Source organism: Hemiscyllium ocellatum, chromosome 16, assembly GCF_020745735.1.
Source record: "Hemiscyllium ocellatum isolate sHemOce1 chromosome 16, sHemOce1.pat.X.cur, whole genome shotgun sequence".
Lineage (NCBI taxonomy): Eukaryota > Metazoa > Chordata > Chondrichthyes > Orectolobiformes > Hemiscylliidae > Hemiscyllium > Hemiscyllium ocellatum.
The window spans coordinates 58,480,351-58,500,227 of record NC_083416.1 but is presented as its reverse complement, the minus strand read 5'-3'; the positions used below and the strand labels follow the sequence as shown (position 1 = coordinate 58,500,227).

Below are 19,877 nucleotides of genomic sequence, written 5' to 3'. Positions count from 1 at the left end.
CCACTTCCTCTGGCAGCTCAATTCATACACACATCACCCTCTGTGTGAAAATGTTGCCCCTTAGGTCTCTTTTAGATTTCTTTGTTCAGCAACAACCCCCAAGATTTTACCATACAAGTCCTGCCCTGATTTGCCTTTCCAAAATGCAACAACTCACTTTTATCTAAATTAAATACCACCTGTCAATCCTTGGCCATTAGCCCATCTGATCAAGGTCCGTTTTACTCTGAGGTAACCTTCTTTGCTATTCACTGAACCACCAATTTTGATGTCACCTGCAAACTTACGAACCATACCTCCTATATTCATATTAAAATCATTTACATAAAGGAAGAAAAGCAGCGAACCCAGCACTGATCCTTGTGGCACACCACTGGTCTCAGATCTCCAGTCTGAAAAACAACTCTCCACCACCATCCTCTGTCTTCTACCTTCTGTATCCAAATGGCTAGTTCTCCCCATATTCCATGCAACCTAACCTTGCTAACCAGTCTGCCATTAGGAACCTTGTCGAACGCCTTACTAAAGTCCATATAAATCACATCTACTGCTCTGCTCTCATTAATCCTCTTTGTTACTTTGTCAAAAAACACAATTTCCCACACACAAAGCCATGTTGACTCTCGCTAATCAGTCCTTGCCTTTCTAAATACATGTAAATCCTGTCCCTCAGGATTCCCTCCAACAACTTGCCCACCACCGATGTGAGGCTCACAGATCTATCATTCCCTGGCTTTTTCTTACCATGTTTCGTAAATAGTAACACCACGTTAGCCAACCTCCAGTCTTCTGGCATATCACCTGTGACTTTCGATGATGCAAATATCACAACAATGTGCCCATCAATCACTTCCCTAGCTTCCCACAAAGTTCTAGGGTGCATCTGATCAGGTTCCAGGTCCACCTTTATCTGTTTTAAGACGTTCAGCACCTTCTCCTTTGTACTGTGGACATTTTTCGAGATGTCACTATTTATTTCCCCATGTTCTCTCTATTCCATATCCTTCTCCACAGTCAACACTGATGCAAAATATGTGTTTAGTAACTCCCCCATCTCCTGCAGTTCCACAAATTGGCGGCCTTTGGATTCTCCTTAACCCTATTTATCAAAGTTATCTCATGCACCCTTTTTGCCCTCCTGATTTCCCTTTTAAGTATACTCCTACTGCCTTTATACTCTTCTAGAGATTCACTTGATTGTGCTGTCCAAATCTAACATCTGCTTCTTTCATATTCTTGCCGAAAACTTCAAATTCTCCAGCATACTCTACATCTACCAACCTTGTCCTTCACCCACACAGAAACATAATATCTCTGGACTTCCATTATCTTATATCTAAAGACTTCCCATTTTCCAGCCTTGGACTCTGACATAGCCTTCATTACACTAGAGCTAGTCTCAGTCCCAGAAATCTGGCTGTCAGTACTACATTTTCCTGAGAGTCCATCACCCCCTACCTTTTCCAAAATAGCATACTTGTTTGAGATAGGGATAGAGTCAAAAAGTGTGGCACTGGAAAAGCACAGTAGGTCAGGCAGCGTCTAAACAGCAGGAAAGTCGATGTTTTGGGCATAAGACCGTCACCAGGAACGTGGAGAGCTTATGCCTGACTGTCCTGCTCCTTGGAAGCTGTCTGACCTGCTGTTCTTTTCCAGCGCCACTCTTTTTGACTCTGATCTCCAGCATCTGCAGTCCTCACTTTCTCCTGCGATAGAGTTAGCCACAGTAGACTCCTGTACTACCTGCCTTCCTCTCCTACTTTTCCTGAAGGAAACCCACCTGCCTGACTGTGTCTGTGGTTTTTCTCCCTTCCTGCGAGTGCCATCCATCACACCCCCAAGCTCCTGTAAATTCAAAAACCTTCCAGCACAATTCCTTTCATGCCATGACGATCTTGTTTAGTTTCTCTAGAATTCTTTGCAGAACTGTGGCGTCAACAACCATGTAAGTAAGATGGCTCATTAACTTAGTTCATGCTAAATTGACTCATTAAATTAGTTCTCATTTTTTGTATACAAAGGTTAATTGTCTTGTCTATTGCAACTAAATGAGAACAGCCCTGAGGCTGAACACTATGTCTCAACAACATGTTGGATACCATCAAAGAGTCACTGGAAAGCCTTAATTTGTTATGATTTCAAATGCAGTCACTTTTTCATTGTTCATTTTAAAAAATCCATTGTATCAGACCCTCTGATAAAAATTAGGTCTTGAATCGTTTGCTCTGAGTGGAAATTCTTGTTTCCAACTCAGATCAAACTGTAAGTTGCCCACTTAGTTTTGGAGGAGTTTCCTTGATGAACTTTCAGACCTGGAGCTTTCCCTGTAAAACCAACATGATCACGACCCAGAACATGTATCTCCATTCTATGCATCAGAAAAGTCTGAGCTTTCAGTTTTGTGAGTGTTCATGTCTGGAGATTTGCCAGTTCACATGACTGAACCAAGGGGAAACAGTTCAATCAAATCTAAAGCTCTGATTGGGAAGGATAATTTCTCTGGATTTTGATTGCTGCAAAGAGATAATGTTGAAGAACATATAAGTATTTGCTTTACCATGTGTTTTAAGATCTTTCAAGCTGTATTTTATATTTAGATAGCTTGTTTTGTTATTGTTTTCCTTTCATGTAGCAAGCTTCAGTGTGATTGTTAAAATCTGCAGCCTGTGCGTTTATGTTTCAGTGAATGGCTGCCTCATTAAATAAAAAGCAATACATTTGATCCATTGAGTCAGATTTCGTTCTGAGATCTGTCTAATAATAATAATATCAGCTAAGATCATAACACAAGGCCCCTTCCACCAGCTTCAACAATCGTTCCCTTCATCACTGATGCACTGTGGCAGTGCTGTGTATCATCTACAGTGAATCAACAAGGCTCTTCCAAGAGCACTTTCCAAACCTGTAAACTCCACCACCTTGAACGGACAAGGGCAGCAGATGCATGGGGGCGCACCATGTCCTGCTCCACGTCACATACCATCTTGATCTGAAGTCGTATCACCAATCCTTCGCTGTCATAAAACATAGAACAGAGCAGCACAGGAACATGCCTTTCAGCCCACCATATCTGTGCGGATCATGATACGGTTCTAAACTAATGCCATCTGCCTGTACATAGTCCATCTCTCTCTATCTTCTGCTTGTTCATATGTCTGTCTAAATGCCGTTTAAACTTTGCTATCATATCTGCATCTACCACGTCCCCTGGCAATGTGTTCCAGGCACCTACTATCTTCTATATAACAAAACTTCCATTGCACATCTCCTTTAAGCTTTCCCATTCTCGCCTTAAACTTGTGCTTCCTAGTATCTGACTTTTTGCACCTGGGAAAAAGAGTCAACTATCCACTCCATCCATGCCTCTCACAATTTTAAGTACTTCTTTCGGGTTACCCTCAGCCCTTGGTGCTGTGGTGAAAACAATGGAGGTTGTCGAACCTCTCCTTACAGCTAATACACTCCAATCCAACCAACAACCTGGCGAACCTCTGCACCCTCTCCAAAGCCTCTACATCCTTCCTGTAATGCAGTGAACAGAACAGCACACAGCACTCCAAATGTGGCCAGATCAAAATCTTATACAGTTACAGCATGACTTGTCAATTTTACACTCAGTGCCCTGAAGACAAGCATGCCATATGCTTTCTTCACTATTTTATCCACTTGTGTTGCTGCTTTCAGGGATCTATGAACTTGGACTCCAAAACCCCTCTGACTATCAATGCTGCTAAGGTTCTGGCCATTCACAGTATACTTCGCTCTTGCATTTGATGTCCAAAAGTATATACTTCACACTTGTTTGGATTAAACTCCACCTGTCATTTCTCCACCCAACTTTCCATTGATCTATTTCTTCCTGTGTCCTTTGTACCTTTCCTGACCATCCACAACCCCAAACATTTCTGTATCATCTTCAAAGTTACTAATTAGACCACCAACATTGTCACCCAAGTCATTTATGTCTATTACAAACAACAGAAATCCCAGCACTGATCCTTGCAGAGCACCACTAGTCACAGATCTCTAGTCAGAAAAACACCCCTCCAAAACTACCCTATGTCTTCAATGGCCAAGACAATTTTGTGCCCAACTTTCCAACTCATCATGGATTCCATGTGATTTAAACTTCTGGTACAGCTTACTATGAGGGGCCTTGTCAAATTCTTTAGTGAAGACCATATATGCAACACCCAATGCTTTACCCACATCAATGATCTACATCATTTCCTCAAAAAACTCAATCAAGCTTGTGCGATAAGACCTGTCCTACAGAAAGCCATGTTAGCTATCCTGAAGAAGACCATTCTTTTCCAAAGTTACTCCTGTCCCTAAGAATATTTTTCAGTAATATTCCTCCTATTGATGTCAAGCTCGTCAGCATAGAAGTTCTTGGATTATCCCTATTCCCCTTCTTGAACAAAGGAACAACATTGGTTATTCTCCAGTCTTGTGGGACCATCCCTGGGGCTAGAAAGAACACAAGTATCTCTGACTGACCTCAGTCCTGCTCTGATTGATTCTGCTCCTCAAGTATTTATGCAGGAACTCCTGTCACTGTTCACTCCTAGGTTCACTCTGCTGTGCTGTGCTCCTGCCCTCGCTGGGGCAAAACGTTAGAACTCACTCTAAAACAATACTGTGGATGTCCCCATATCTCAAAGGCTGTGGCAGGTCAAAAAGGCATCTCACTGCCATCTTCTTCAGGATAATTAGGGCTTGGCAATAATCAATGACCTTAGAGTGACCTAGCATTCCATGAAAGAATAAAAAGAGAAAAGTTTTCCATTGATTTGTGTAGTACTGGATTCCAGGATGATAACAATGAGGAAATTTTAGCCTGTTAATGATGTCTTTCTGTGCAAGGAAGAAGTGAAAATAACAGGGACTGTCATTGTGTTAGGAAGTCGGTATGGACCACTTTTAATCTGTGATGTTCTTTAGCGTTTCAGGAACACTTCTGTTATGGTAAAGAAGACTTGTAGTTTGAATATGCAAAAGCTCATTACTTTCTCTATTAAAACAGAATCTAAATTTAATTTTGTGTGCAAGGATTTCCCAGGCTTTCTGGACCTTTCCTAGGAAAACAGTGCAAGTGAGATGAGAGGTTGATTCGGCTTAGAAATTGCCAACGAAGAAATGAAATAAATACAAAGTTCTCAAAGTAGCTTCCTTGCTGAAGTTTTATTTTCAAAGGACCGGCTCTCAGTTATACTGTCACTCATTGGAAACTGATTTCCAAAACTTTGCAGATCATTTCTATTACCTTGGAGTTGTTTCCTCTGATCTGACCTGCTAGCTACCAGCTTTCCAATGAGCATGAGAGTCATTAATACCGTGCTACCTTGGATAATAGATGAGCAACAAGACCAACAACAATCATCTCCTCAGACTTCTGGCACTACAAAGAGGCAAAGTAAAGTCACTGTAGTCCCACTTTCTCATTAGAGAGATGGTGGTTTAATCTGAGGATCAGCACACATCAGAAGGCAGGTTCTTCATGGTGAAGGGCTTATGCCCGAAACGTCGAATTTCCTGTTCCTTGGATGCTGCCTGACCTGCTGCGCTTTTCCAGCAACACATTTTCAGCTCTGATCTCCAGCATCTGCAGACCTCACTTTCTCCTCTTCATGGTGACCTCAATCAGTAACAGGAATTGAACCCACACTGCATCATTCTGCATTACAAGCCAGCTGTTCAGCTTACTGAGCTAACAAACAGAAGGCATGAGCAAAGAGATCATAGAAGCTGCATAAAGAAAGAATTCCTTCTTGGGCATCAAAGCGTACCATTGACTCAGGTGGCTGAGAGCTTCTCATCAGGTGATTGCTGACATATCCAGTCTCCTGGAAGAAAACTTCTTTTTACATAGTTAATATGAGCATGTGGATGTCAAGGCCACCTTAGTCCTTAAATGCTTCACCATCAAGTCCTTGTAGGGATATTCAGGTGGCCTTTGTCATATCCCTCTCTGCCCTCAAGTGCATCTGCAGTTCTCCAGTTCTATGTTTGGCAACACTTACATACACTTCACTGTTAACAAGGCCAGCTAGAATGAGAGAGCTGTCAGATTCATAGTTCAGCTGAGTAACCACAGGTTCAGTTGACAGTGTTAGAAATGCATGTTTCGGATACATGAGCCAAGGTTTCCAGAATGATAGTGTTTCACTATGTCTTGCACAACCACAAGAACTGGACTTGCAAGAGGAGAAAGCCAATGAGCATTCTGCTTCATTGGAGAAAGAAAATTAACAATAAGAGAAAGAGAACATGGATGAAGAGGAGAGAGAATAAGATGTAATGAAGGCATCAGTAGCTACAAAGTCATCATGGATGCTGTGTATGTTTCAACCATATTTTAATTTTAGTTTGCTATTTATTAAACTAGTTCTGAACCTATTGTGCTCCCCCTCTTTAGTCCCCAAGACAAATTGTCCCACAGTCAACAATCCATCCTCCGCATTAATGCTTTTCAGTCACCTTTAACCTATGACCTACCATTCTTCACAAGTATATAGGCATCTTGGTAGGTGACAGACAAAAAACAGAGGACAGACAATTGAGTTTTTTATTCAATTGACTAATGAATGAAAGTGGATTAGAAATGTGAAAGTGTAGTAACGTTAAACACTCAAGTGAATTGTATTCCTTAACTATAAATACTTTATCTAACTTTTGCTGCTACTCCTAAGCCTGCTAATTCTGTGCCTTTAGAAGAGATAGAGAAAGGCTGCTCTTTCCCTTACTTCCTTCTACACTTGGTTCATTTCCCTTTTCTTGGTCTACCCTCTCTTACTACTAGCCATGCACCGAAGTCCAACTTTGTGTACTGATGGAAGTACTGAATGGCTAAGATATGGTTTATCGCAATCTTCCGTATGTTTACATTGTGAATGTGTACGTCATTGTTGAGGTCAAGCATGTATTTGTTTGCTTGCCATATCTAATGCTTCATGAAGCCGATCATTCTTTTCATGGATATAAAATCAGCAGAAAAGGCTGTTTTTATGTCCATGAAGCACATGCAGGAGACAGACTTTCTGTAAACATGTGTAATACCTCTGGAAATGCTGATGGAACCTCATTCATTTGCTTCTGTTGCTCCAGAAACATCTACATTGAAGTCAGCCTGTGTCTCACCATCTAGATCCAGTTGAACAAAGATTGCAGGGTTCTGTGCCCTCTGACTGGGAATGATCCACTGTTGTCTTTATTTCCGACTTGCTGTTATTCACTTGTCATGTGTATTTCATCATGTGAAACCTATTCATCTTGGAGATCCCACTAAGGCAGCACACCTGATCTAGAAGAGGTTGTCTGTCTATCATGTTGTGGTGATTCCTCAGGCTGTGCAACACTCTCTGAGGATTGAAAGCAAATTACTGCGGATGCTGGAATCTAAAACCAAAAGAGAAAATGCTGGAAAATCTCAGCAGGTCTGGCAGCATCTGTAAGGAAAGAAAAGAGCTGACGTTTCGAGTCTAACTGACCCTTTGTCAAAGCACTCTGTGATGATTCTTTTTCCTGCTGTGTTGCTGTTAATATTGTGCATTACCATTTTTTGTTCTCTATGACAACAAGTCATTATCATCCCAGCTAATGTTATGAGTTGATTAGTCAGACCCTCGACTGGATTCTGACATAATAGATTTTTTCCTAAGCTAACGTGGCATCTCTCACTGAAAGCATATTGGGTTCAAATGTGGTCTTAACAAGAAAGAGAGTTTATTGTACAGAGAAATTAAAACTAACAATGCTATGTATATTTAACACTGTTTTAAGGATTTTAAACTAGGAGAGAGAACAAGATACAATCGTGTCTCCAACATGATCACTTTGCAGTTACTCAAAAAACAGAGAAACATCTCTTCCCGACCAATCTGTAGGTTGATTAAACTGCTTTTCTGTTCCTGGTCCTGTGAGCAGTGAACCTTTTCCTTGAATCTTCACACAATTGAGATCTTAGATTCTCTCAGCTTTGAATAACCAATGCAGATTTCTAACCAGGCATTCCTGGTCTGGAAGCTTCACAGACTAAATTCTTTCCCTCTGCGAACCTACATCCTTAACTGTTCTGAACGATCTCCCATTTCCAAGGGCATACTATGCTGGCACCTGATTTCAAGGAGAAAGTGAGGTCTGCAGATGCTGGAGATCAGAGCTGAAAATGTGTTGCTGGAAAAGCGCAGCAGGTCCGGCAGCATCCAAGGAGCAGGAAATTTGACGTTCCGGGCATAAGCCCTTCATCAGGACCTGACTTCAGTCAAGTCTCCTTCAAACCGCTCAAAACTTTACCAATCTATGGGAGTTTTTTGAAGATAAATTCAAGTGATCATTCTAAATTCAAAAGATGCCTCTATTGTTACAGTCTGCTGTCATAAAACCCCACAATATAAACAAACTTCCAGTACATTGCAGGAGACACAATACTGATTTAAAATCATGGATCCAAAATGACTGAACGAATTTTTAAAAAATTTTGAATTAAAAAAAATCTTCCATTTGCTGATGAAGTTTTTAAAAATTAGTAAATAATGTAGAAATCACAGAATTCATCATATACTCGTAAGAATTTTCAAATGATACATTTTCATTTTCCAGCAAATCTTTACAACATCCTTTCTATCACACATTAACATTAAATATACAGTTTCATGGCAACCATATTTTGCAACAGTCCATTTACATTACACACTCAGCTTCCTTTGAACACGATAAAATCACACAACAGCAGGTTATAGTCCAACTGGTTTACTTGGAAGCATACTCACTTTCAGAGCATCGCTCCTTCATCAGGTGATCGTGGAGGGCTCAATCCTAACACAGAATTTATAGCAAAAATTTACAGTGTGATGTAACTGAAATTATACTATGAAAAATTGATTGTCTGTTAAGTCTTTCATCTGTTAGAATACTGTGACAGTTTCACTTATTGATATTGATATTAACACGTTATTGATAGAGTCTACTATAACAAATTTCTTTCCAAGCATATGAACAGTTTATAAACTCTATGGCTGGAGGATTAAGCTTCCCAAAACAATTGTAACTTCTTGTCTCAAAACCATTCCAAATAAATTAAAAAATTGTGGTCTATATAAATGACCATTTCTTCCACATTGTTGCTGACATATATTTCAAAATGTTTAGAGCCAATGCATGACGCAGTGTCTCCTTTTCCAGTGTTGAATTTTTCCATTAACTTAGGGTCTGTCTCTTTGAAAAATAACTTACAGGTCATTAACACTGTCATCTTGTAGTGAAAAGGCACCCATAGCAATTTTGCTGATATCAATAGCCAGTTTGAATGCCTTCTCATACTTTGACATTGCTTACACCAGTGTGGCTGTAAGTTCAGCTTTAAATTTGTCAAAGAGATTGTAATGTTCTTGGCTCCATTCAAACTTGCTGCTTTCTCTTGAGAAATATTTTAAATGGTCTAAAGATCGGAATAAATTTTCGATAAAATCACTCATGCCAACATGTTGCAAAATTTCATTATTTGTAAATGCTTTTTAGCTTTGTTGCAAAGTATGGCCCAAAGTAAGTTACTATCAATTTAACAAATTCACTTCTAGCCAAAAATATAACCAAATTGGCTATTTGTAACTGACCAACAGTTCAGTCAAGTGTTGTCGATGCTCTTCTCAGCTTTGACTAAAGTAGTCAAATTCTTGATATAAGCTGTGCGATTACATAGTTCTTTATGACGTTATTGCTTACGCATGGAATATTGTGGGTATATGTTTCTTTCCAAACAGTGTGATTTTGCATTGCTTGTGTCAACCCAAGTTTTTTGACTTGATCAGTGAATGGGAATCGCCGATATTCATTTGCAAGTTAATTTTCGTGACAAATCATGCGTGTCTATTTATAGAGTCATAGAGTCGTGGTTCTTTCAAAGCAATCCTTCAGTCATAGAATAGGATATAAATCCACTGTTGTTACTGGGTTGATATTGCAATAGTCAATACAGAATTGCTGTGAGCCATTAGTTTCAGCACCGTCATGATAGGGGGGCTCTAGCTACTGGAATCAGTTGAATTTTGTATTTTTTTTACCATGAACTTCAACACTTACCTCACTTGAGCTAATTTATTTAGGTTGACTCTATAAGGAAGTTGTTTTATAGGCAACATATTCCCTGCTGTAAAACCATGAAGAGCTAAGGTTGTTTAACCTGACCTATGCACAGATATCAATTCTGTGAAAGCTTTTGTAAGTTAACTTGATAGTTTTCTGGAAGTTAAACTATGATGCTATCTAACTTTTTAAGCACCTTCACATTATCCAATCTGGTTCCAAGAGGATCAACTTTTAAATTTTAAATTTCTAATTCGTACACTAATTGTTTTGATATTTTATTTTCACTCCCAAGTTCTTTCACTGCCATAAATACACTCATATCGTCCGTGTCATAATACTTCTTTAACAGACACACACACTGATTCTTCCTCCTGTCTGGAGTACTACATACATGATTTGCATCAATGTAATTTCTTTTTGATTTGATGAGGTCCGCTGAATCTTACTTCTTATATTTCCCCAGAGATAGGTAACAACATTAATACTTTAGATGGAATTTTAGAGGGGTTTGAGAAATGTGGGTGTGATTGAATTTGTGGCACAATTGGGTGAGAAGTCCAGTGAGGTCTATTTCGGTATTTGGAGCATCTCAGTTCATCTTTTATTCTTTTCCCAACTGGTATGATGATTTTCTCACCAGGCAGCATGAGCTTTGGTGTAAGGTATATCAGCAAGGATAGAGTGAGTGCAAGGTATGGGAGGGAAGATGTTGACAGTGCTGACAGACTGGGAGAAGAGCAACAATCTACTCCATCAGTGTTGAGCATTTCTCCAGATATTTGTGACTTTCCAATCCCAGATGGGAACCTCAGACCAGGCTGGCTTAGTCCAATCTCATGGCCTGTACTGTTGGTTCTGGAACGGGGCAAGAGGAAGCCTTGCTTCTGCATCACATTGTTCAGAAAGACCTTTGTGTACCTGCCTGCATAGTGGGTCAACAAGTTCCTCCTGTCTACCATGTCTGGCCTAAATATCAGCAACCATGTAAGGAAGTAATGCTTGTGCAGGTACACAGAGGCATTTAAAGATGGTGTGGGGACAAGGACTGTCAACCTTTTGGCAGATATCTGGTGAGTGATGGCTTGTTCTAATGAGTTGGGTCAGAATCCTCAAATTCCCTCCTTGATAAGGCAGCACAGTGGCTCAATGGTTCGTACTGCTGCCTCTCAGCAATAGGGACCCAGGTTCGATTCCAGCCTCGGGCAACTGTCTGTGTGGGTTTTATCTGGGTGCTCTGGTTTCCTCCCACAATCCAAAGATGTGCAGGCTAGGTGAAATGACCGTGCTAAAATTGCCCATAGTGTTCAAGAGACATGTTAGTTAGGTGCATTACTTAGGGTAAATATAGCATAGTAGGGCAATGGGTCTGGATGGATTACTCTTCGGAGAGTCAGTGTGGACCTGAAGGGCCAAATAGCCTGTTTCCACACTGTAGGGATTCTGATGGCATTGTGGGTCTGCAGCAGTTCAAGAAGGCAATTCACTAGCACCTCCTTAAGGGCAACAAGGGATGGGCAGCCACCGTGCCTATATCCCATGAGTGAATTATAAAAAGAGTTTCTGAGTTTGATTTATCAAATATCCTTTCTTCAATTTAAGTGGGACACTACCACATCTCCAAATCATTTCAAAAGGACTGAATCCAACAGACCTTTTAGGAATATCCCTAATGGCTAAAAATAAGAAGGCAATCATTTCTTCGAATCATTTGGGGTGGCAAAGTGATTCAGTGGTTAGCACTGCTGCCTCACAGCAGTAGGGACCAGCTTTGATTCCACCCTCAGGCAACTGTGTGGAGTTTGCACTTTCTCCTTGTGTCAGCATGGATTTCTGCACACATTCCAAAGATATGCAGGCTAGATGGATTGGCCAGAGGAAATGCAGGATCTTGGGCATGGGGGGGGGAGGTGGGGGAGGGGTTCTGGGTGGGATGCTCTTCAGATGATTGGTATAGACTTGATGGACTGAATGGTCTGCTACCACACAGTAGTGATTCTATGATTAGGACATTCTCAACAATACATGCTAATCTTGGTCTTCAATGAACCTTCAGATGGTGGGCGATGAGCAGAAGTTGTAACCAGTTTTATTCCCAAAAGAGTCTTCATTTCTTTAAACACGTGTAAAGCAAGATTTCAGCCTTGATGTATTCTTGTTTCTTTGTGTAATTAAAAGTTGAACTTTGTCAGTGCCATTTTTACAGCTATTATTTTTCCTAAAGGTGCTGCTTAATGAAATCTTGCTCAAACATCTATTGTTGTTAGTATTTAATAAAGAACATCTTTGAAAAGTGCTAAATAGCAATGCTAAATGAGAATACCATTTTTCTCATTTAGTAAGTAGGTAGGTAGTGGTATAGTGATAATATAATATACAATCGTAATTCAGAGTCACAGACTAATGTTTGAGGTCAGGGCTGAAATCCCAAGATGGGGCAGGTGGTGAAATCTGAATTCTAAAGAAACTCCAGAACTCTTAATAACCATTTAACTTGGTTATTTGTCATGAAAAAAAACTCTGGTTCATTAATCTAGCCAAGAGGAAAAAGGAAGCTTAAGATCCAGGCAGCTAAGAACACAATGGACCCTGGAGGAATATCGGAAGAGTAGGACAAGTCTTAAACGAGGAATCAAGCGGCTAAAAGGGGTCATGAAATAGCTTTAGCAAGCAGAATTACGGTGATTCCCAAAGCATTTTATTCTTATATAAGAAGCAAGCGGGTAACTAGAGAAAGGATTGGTCCACTAAAGGATAATGAAGGAAGGCTGTGCGTCGAACCTGAGAAAATGGGTGAGATTCTGAATGATTACTCTGCATCAGTGTTCATTGAGGAGAGGAACATGATGAATGTTGAGATTAGAGATAGAAGGCCGATTAGTCTGGATCACGTTGACATAAGTAGGGAAGATGTGTTAGCTAGGCTAGAGGTTATTAAGGTGAACAATCCCCAGGACCAAATGGGATCTATCCCAGGTTGCTGAGAGAGGCAAGAGAGGAAAAAAGCTGGGGCCCTGACAGATATCTTTGTGGCATCCTTAAATACAGGTGAGGTGCCAGAGGACTGGAGGGTTGTCCCCTGTGTAAGAAGTGTAGTCGGGATATTCCGGGTAACTTCAGACAAGTAAGCCTGACGTCAGTGGTGGGAAAGTTGCTGGAGAAGGTACTGAGGGATAGGGTCTATTTATGTTTAGAAAAGAATATGCTTATCAGTGATTGGCAACATGGTTTTGTGCAGGGGAGATTGTGCCTTACCAACTTAATAGAGTTCTTTGAGAAAGTGACCAAGTTGATAGATAAAGGAAGGGCTGTTGATGTCATATACATGGACTTTAGTAAGGCGCTTGATAAGGTTCCCCATGTTAAACTAATTGAGAAAGTGAAGCCACATGGTGTGCAGGGTGTTCTAGCTAGGTGGATAAAGAACTGGTTGAGCAACAGGAGACAGAGTAGTAATTGAAGGGAGTTTCTCGAAATGGAGAAAGGTGACCAGAGGTCTTCCAAGGGATCAGTGTTGGGGCCACTGTTGTTTGTGATATACATGAATGATCTGGAAGAGGGCACTGTTGGTATGGTCAGCAGGTTCGCAGATGACATGAAGATTTGTGGAGTAGCAGGAAGCATAAGGAACTGTCAAAGAATACAAGAGGATATAGATAGACTGGAGAGTTGGGTGGAGAAGTGGCAGATGGAGTTCAATCCAGGCAAATGTGAGGTGATGCATGTAGGCAAGTCTAATTCGAGAGCAAATTATACAGTAAACGAAAGAACCTTGGGAAAAGTTGATGAGCAGAGAGATCTGGGAGTGCAGGTCCATTGTACCCTGATGGTAGCTGCACAGGTGGATAGAGTGGTCAAGAGGCATGTGGTATGCTTGCCTTCATCAGACAAGGTAAAAAAATGAGGTCTGCAGATGCTGGAGATCACAGCTGCAAATGTGTTGCTGGTCAAAGCACAGCAGGCCAGGCAGCATCTCAGGAATAGAGAATTCGACGTTTCGAGCATAAGCCCTCGAAACGTCGAATTCTCTATTCCTGAGATGCTGCCTGGCCTGCTGTGCTTTGACCAGCAACACATTTGCAGCTTCATCAGACAAGGTATTGAGTATAAGAGCTGGCAGGGCTGCAGTTGGAATGCTGTGTACAGTTCTAGTAAGCACATTACCAAAAGGATGTGGACACTTTGGAGAGGGTGCAGAGAAGGTTTACGAGGATGTTGTCTGGTATGGAAGGTGCTATCTATGAAGAGAGGTTGAATAGGTTAGTTTTGTTTTCATTAGAAAAAAGGAAATTGAGGGGGGACCTGATTGAGCATAACAAAATCATGAAGGGTATAGACAGGGTAGATAGAGATAAGCTTTTACCCAAGGTGAAAGATTCAATAACGAGAGGTCATGCTTCATGGTGAGAGGTGAAAAGTTTAAGGGGGATACATGCGGCAAAGTGCTTTCCACAAAAGGTGGTGGGCGTCTGCCAGCAGAGGTGGTAGAGGAAGACACGGTAGATGCATTTAAGATGCGGCTGGACAGATGCATGAGTAGGTGGGGAGCAGAGGGATACACATGCTTAGGAATTGGGCGACAGGTTTAGACAGTAGATTTGGATCGGCTCAGGCTTGGAGAGCCGAAGGGCCTGTTCTTGGGCTGTAAATTGTCTTTTTCCTTTGTCTTCATTTTTGCAGAGCTTGGGAAAGAGAGAGAGAGGGATAGACAGACAGACAGACAGACAGACTGGGCCCAAGTCCTGCCACACGGGAACTGGGGCTAGACTGGGGCATTGGGTTTAACTAACACAAATTCTTCATTTAGATGAAAGTGAGGACTGCGGATGCTGGAGATTAAAGTCGAGAGTGTGGTGCTGGAAAAGCTCAGCAGGTCAGGCAGCATCTGAGGTGCAGGAAAATTGACGTTTCATGTAAAAGCTCTTCTTCATTTGCCTCTTGTGGCATACACTACCAAATGGCCTTGGCAGAATTCATACACGAGTGGGAAACACAAGTGAGTTGTGTTTCAGTCTGAGTTTTCTCTCCCAGCCCAGTGTGTTGAAAAGTTTTGGAGAAGGATGAGAAGGTTGGGGAGGGTGCGTGTCAGGCTTATATTAATTCTTAGTGTTCTCCCTCACACACGCATTCCCACATACACACTCTCAGATCCCCACTCCTCATACCTCGTCCATCCCTTGTACACTTCCTCCATACCCTGCACACTCACTGCCTCCCTTCCTTCTGCACTGACTTACATATTTGCCCACAGGGTAAAAACAATGACTGCAGATGCTGGAAACCAGATTCTGGATTAGTGTTGCTGGAAGAGCACAGCAGTTCAGGCAGCATCCGAGGAGCAGTAAAATCGACGTTTCGGGCAAAAGCTCTTCATCCCACAGTCTAGTTCAGCAGAGTGACTGCTGTCCTTTCCAAGATGAGTGCCTGCACGGAATGAGGAGAGACTTGATTTTCTCTCAACAGCTCACGGCAAAACAGAGTGCCTCCTGCCCAGGAATGCAGTCCCTCCTCAGTTCCTTCCCTCTCCCAGCAAACTTACTGCTGTTACCAGCAGTGTTCAGGACTCAGACTATCTTATATAAAACCACTGAGCACTGTTTGCTGCTCTCCCAATCGCAGATTCCTTTACTTCCACATTTGCCGCTGATAGTGAGCACAGGAGGGAAATGGCCTACAGTTGAAGGGATCGTCCTTGCAATTCTGTCAGTTCATTTCCCTCTTGTTTGCACACTAGCTGCACAGGCTGCTTCACCAGATCATTCACTTTCACATCATGATCTAAATCAGGTTTGTCCAACATATGGCCCGGGATCGAGAATCCATCCTGCCATGAACCTGTTTCTCATTCTGTTTGATGCCCACAGTAGACAGGAACAAAGACAGCACTATAAAGTTGCTGCCATGACAATTCAGCAGCATCATTATCGTCCTTCCCATATGCATTTATCCGTTTTTGTCATTGTGTTGTTGGTACGTTACTGTCTGTTTTACAATTCTGGGTAAGCAGCTGCAGAATGATACTATAACAATAAAGCACAATGAACAATTATCGATTGAGTGTAAACATCCTGTTTTGAAAGGAGAATACATTCTACAGAAAATACTCAAAACGTTAGCGCTGCCCGCAATGCTCCACATACAGAGCTTTGATGGAGATTTTTAATATGTACACAATTTATTTTCAGTATAAATATTTTGCAAAGAGTACTCCTAAACCCATAATATATAAGTTTGCTAGAATTTCTTGTTAGAATACATATTTTGCAGCGTACCCTTAACTGACAAAATAATTTTGCATTTTCAAACATGAATGAGAGTGATATGATGTGAATAATATTTCTCTGAGCTAACAGCTTTAACTGTGACATGGCTTGGTGTTTAAAATAAAGGACTTTATTATAAAGATCTTTCTATTGAGCCCCACTTCCATTATGTACATGTGATGCACATTCCTGATGAAGAGCTTATGCCCAAAATGTTGACAGTTCTGCTCCCCAGATGTTGCCTGACCTGCTGTGCTTTTCCAGTGCCACACTATTCAACATGTGATGCAGAGCCAGTACAATAGGTGACAGTTAAAGGAGGAAAAAGGAAATTGCGAAAACTATAACTTCTTTAAAAATATTGCAAAGTAAACTTTCTGGAGCATCCATGACTAACATGAATTATAAATATGAGATAAGAACAACAACATTTTCTACTAATGAGCAAAATTACTGAATTATATCTGTTTTCCTTTCAGCTTGAAGATACGAAGTCTAAAAGTAAACAGTCTCATGCAATTATTCATTTGGTTAAAACCTACAATATCCGAATGATCACAATCATAAACCTTCTTGTATGGTGAGTATTTAGTAGTATCATAGCAATAAAGGAGGATACTTGGTTTATTGAATCTGCACTGGGTCTTTGGAAAAACAATCCAGTTAGTTCCATGCATCTTTCGCTGTATCCTGGAAAGGGTACACTGATTCCATAGTGCCACCACTCACATGTAGTGCAGTTCAAATCCTGACAACAGATTACATACAAAAATGTTTTCCTTTCTTTCATCACTCATTTTCCGCCAGGCACCTTACATCTGTGCTGTCTTCTTATTGATGGTTTAGCCATTGGGAACTGTTGTCTTTTCCGTAGTCTGTCTACACTTAAGGATATTAAAAGGGTCTACCAAATATCTTCTCAATCTCCTCTGCCTTAAGAACAAACACTGCTTCTGCAATTTATCTAAGTAACTAATCTCTCAACCATCTAGGAAATTGTTTCTGTACCCTCTCCAGAGCTTTCATGTGTTTCCTGTAGTATAGACACAAAAGAATAGCAAGTTAAACTAACTGAGGCTGAACAAGTATTACATTTAGGTTAAGCATACCTGGTTCTTTTACTGTATGGTGAATGTTAATTTCTGTATTTCTTATAGAAAAGGTGCTGACAGTGCCTCAGGAAATGTAGATTTCAGCAATACATTTTTCAGTGTCTGTTTAACTTATGCCCACAGTATCCTGATCCATTTTCTGAGGTTCTGAAACAGTTGTAACAGGTGACAATAATGATGACCCTCATCAGTCTATTTACTTAGATCCCTACAGTGTGGAAACAGACCATTTGGCCCAACAAATTCACACCAATCCTCCGAAGAGTAACCCACCCAGACCCACTCCCCTACACTATTACTTTACATTTACCCCTAACTAATGCATCTAACCTATACATCCCTGAACACTATGGACAATTATACCAATGGCCAATTCACCTAACCTGCCCATCTTTTGGGAGGAAAGTGGAGGACCCACATAGACACAGAGAGAACATGCAAACTCCACACAGTCACCCGAGGCTGGAATCGAACTCGGATCCCTGGTGCTGTGAGGCAGCAGTGCTAATCGCTGAGCCATCATGTTCCCTGTTCAGTTCCAGTATTTAAAAGGATCCTGGAAGAATCAGAGCTGAAACATTATAGATCATTTGCGTTATGACAAAACCAGGAACGTCATGAGTATAAGTTAATTTGAACCATGCATCTCTGATGTGTGCATTATTACTAGAAGAAATGCAGTGAAGAGGAAGGCCCAAGTGGAAGATTCTGTTTCCCATGGAAGGGTGGGTCAAACCTTGGGAAACAAGCAGGCTTGTTAGAAGTGGTGGATATTGTCACAGTGGTAATGGTGCCTCATTCCTGGATTCAAAGCCACAAGAAACTTATTGATCTTACGAGGTTGAAAAAAATGACTGGTGCGACCCATTCGAGTACCAAGCTCTTCACTCTGCCTCCCCTAGCTTTCTCTTCCACATCATCTCAGACCTTTGCACTCATTACCATCTGACCTCTCATCACTGACATGAAGGGTCATCTTATTGCAATGTCACAGCCATCCCAGTCTGTGATCCTCAACAATTGTTGCCCTTCAATCCCTTCAAAGTTCACAGCTCTGTACACTTATAGGTCTTTCCCTTCACTCCTCCAGGGAAAGAAATCACAGAACAGCTCTTGGCATTGTCACCACTGCAAGGGATGAGAAACTGAAATTTTAAATCAGGCTTTGTCATTAGGGCAGGAGAAATGGAGGCTTCCCAGCTGCTTGATGACAGAACAAAATATCACAGAGTTGCACTGCACATGGCACTCACTCACTTACAGAATACTGAATAGCCTGGACAGAATACATGTTGAAAAGAAGTTTCCATTTGTAGAGAAGGACCTGAGGGCATAGCTTTTAGAGTAAAGGGAAGACATTTTAAAATGGAGGTAAGGAGAAACTTCTTCAGCCGGAGAGTAGTGAATTTATGGAATTCATTGCCACAGAAGACTGTGGAGGCCAGGTCATTTAGTATATTTAAGACCGTAATAGATAAGTTCTTGTGCATCAAGGGGATGAAGGGTTATGGGGAGAAAGCGGGAGAATGGGGTTGAGAAACTTATCAGCCAGGATTGAATGGCGGAGCAGACTCAATGGGCTGAATGGCCTAATTTCTGCTCTTATGTCTTATAGTCTAAGTTTGATATCAGCAACCACTGACATATGACAATTTGAACTATGAAAACTTAAAACACTTTGTCAGTTCTAATTTATGTCTCTCAGCTGCTGCACTATCTGTGTTGGAGGAGCAGGAAGAAGGTGCCTGAGAGGAGGTCACTCACTTTGAGGAGGAGATTTAAACAATCAATATCTTGAGAGAAAAAGTACCAGGAAAACTGATAGAACTAGTATTTGTTGTAAACTTCCATAATTCCTTTGATTCTAGAAACGTCCCACCAGATTGAAAAATCTCAAAAACAACAGCACTGTTAAGAAAAGGGAAAAGCAGAAAGATGGAAACTATAGGCTGGTTAGCCTAGTAACTGTCATTGGGCAAGTGTCGAATATGTTATGAATGAAATAGTAGCTGGGACTTGAGAAAATCATAACGTGGACAAGAATGGAGTAGTGTAGGTTAGATGGGCTTCAGATTGGTTCCACAGGTCGGCGTAACATCGAGGGCCGAAGGGCCTGTACTGCGCTGTTAAGTGCCATGTTCCATAAGCAAGCAAGGTCAATATGATTTTATGAAAGGGAAATCCTATTTGACAGGACAGAGGGCGTCTTATTTACATATACTCAGTATATGAAACAAGGTAAATGAGCTTGTCATGCAGATTGAATTTAGCAAGTATGATGTTGTGGGTATCACAAAAATGTAACTGCAAGATCAGGGCTGGGAACTAAATATCCAAGGATAGTCAGAGCTGGTGGGGTTGCCTCGTTAATAAGGAATGAAATTAAATTGATTAAATGAAATTAAACAGCAAGAATTGA

The 19,877-nt window shown here is 41.1% G+C and overlaps 1 protein-coding gene across 1 annotated transcript in view; it reads left to right on the top strand.

Annotated features, from left to right (window-relative positions):
* The window catches only part of LOC132823227 (organic cation/carnitine transporter 2-like), a 98,344-nt gene that overhangs the window by 38,929 nt on the left and 39,538 nt on the right, over positions 1-19,877 (top strand). The window contains exon 6 of the mRNA XM_060836853.1: positions 16,826-16,926. Coding sequence (XP_060692836.1) covers positions 16,826-16,926 — 101 coding nt within the window. The remainder of the gene's footprint in view (positions 1-16,825; positions 16,927-19,877) is intronic.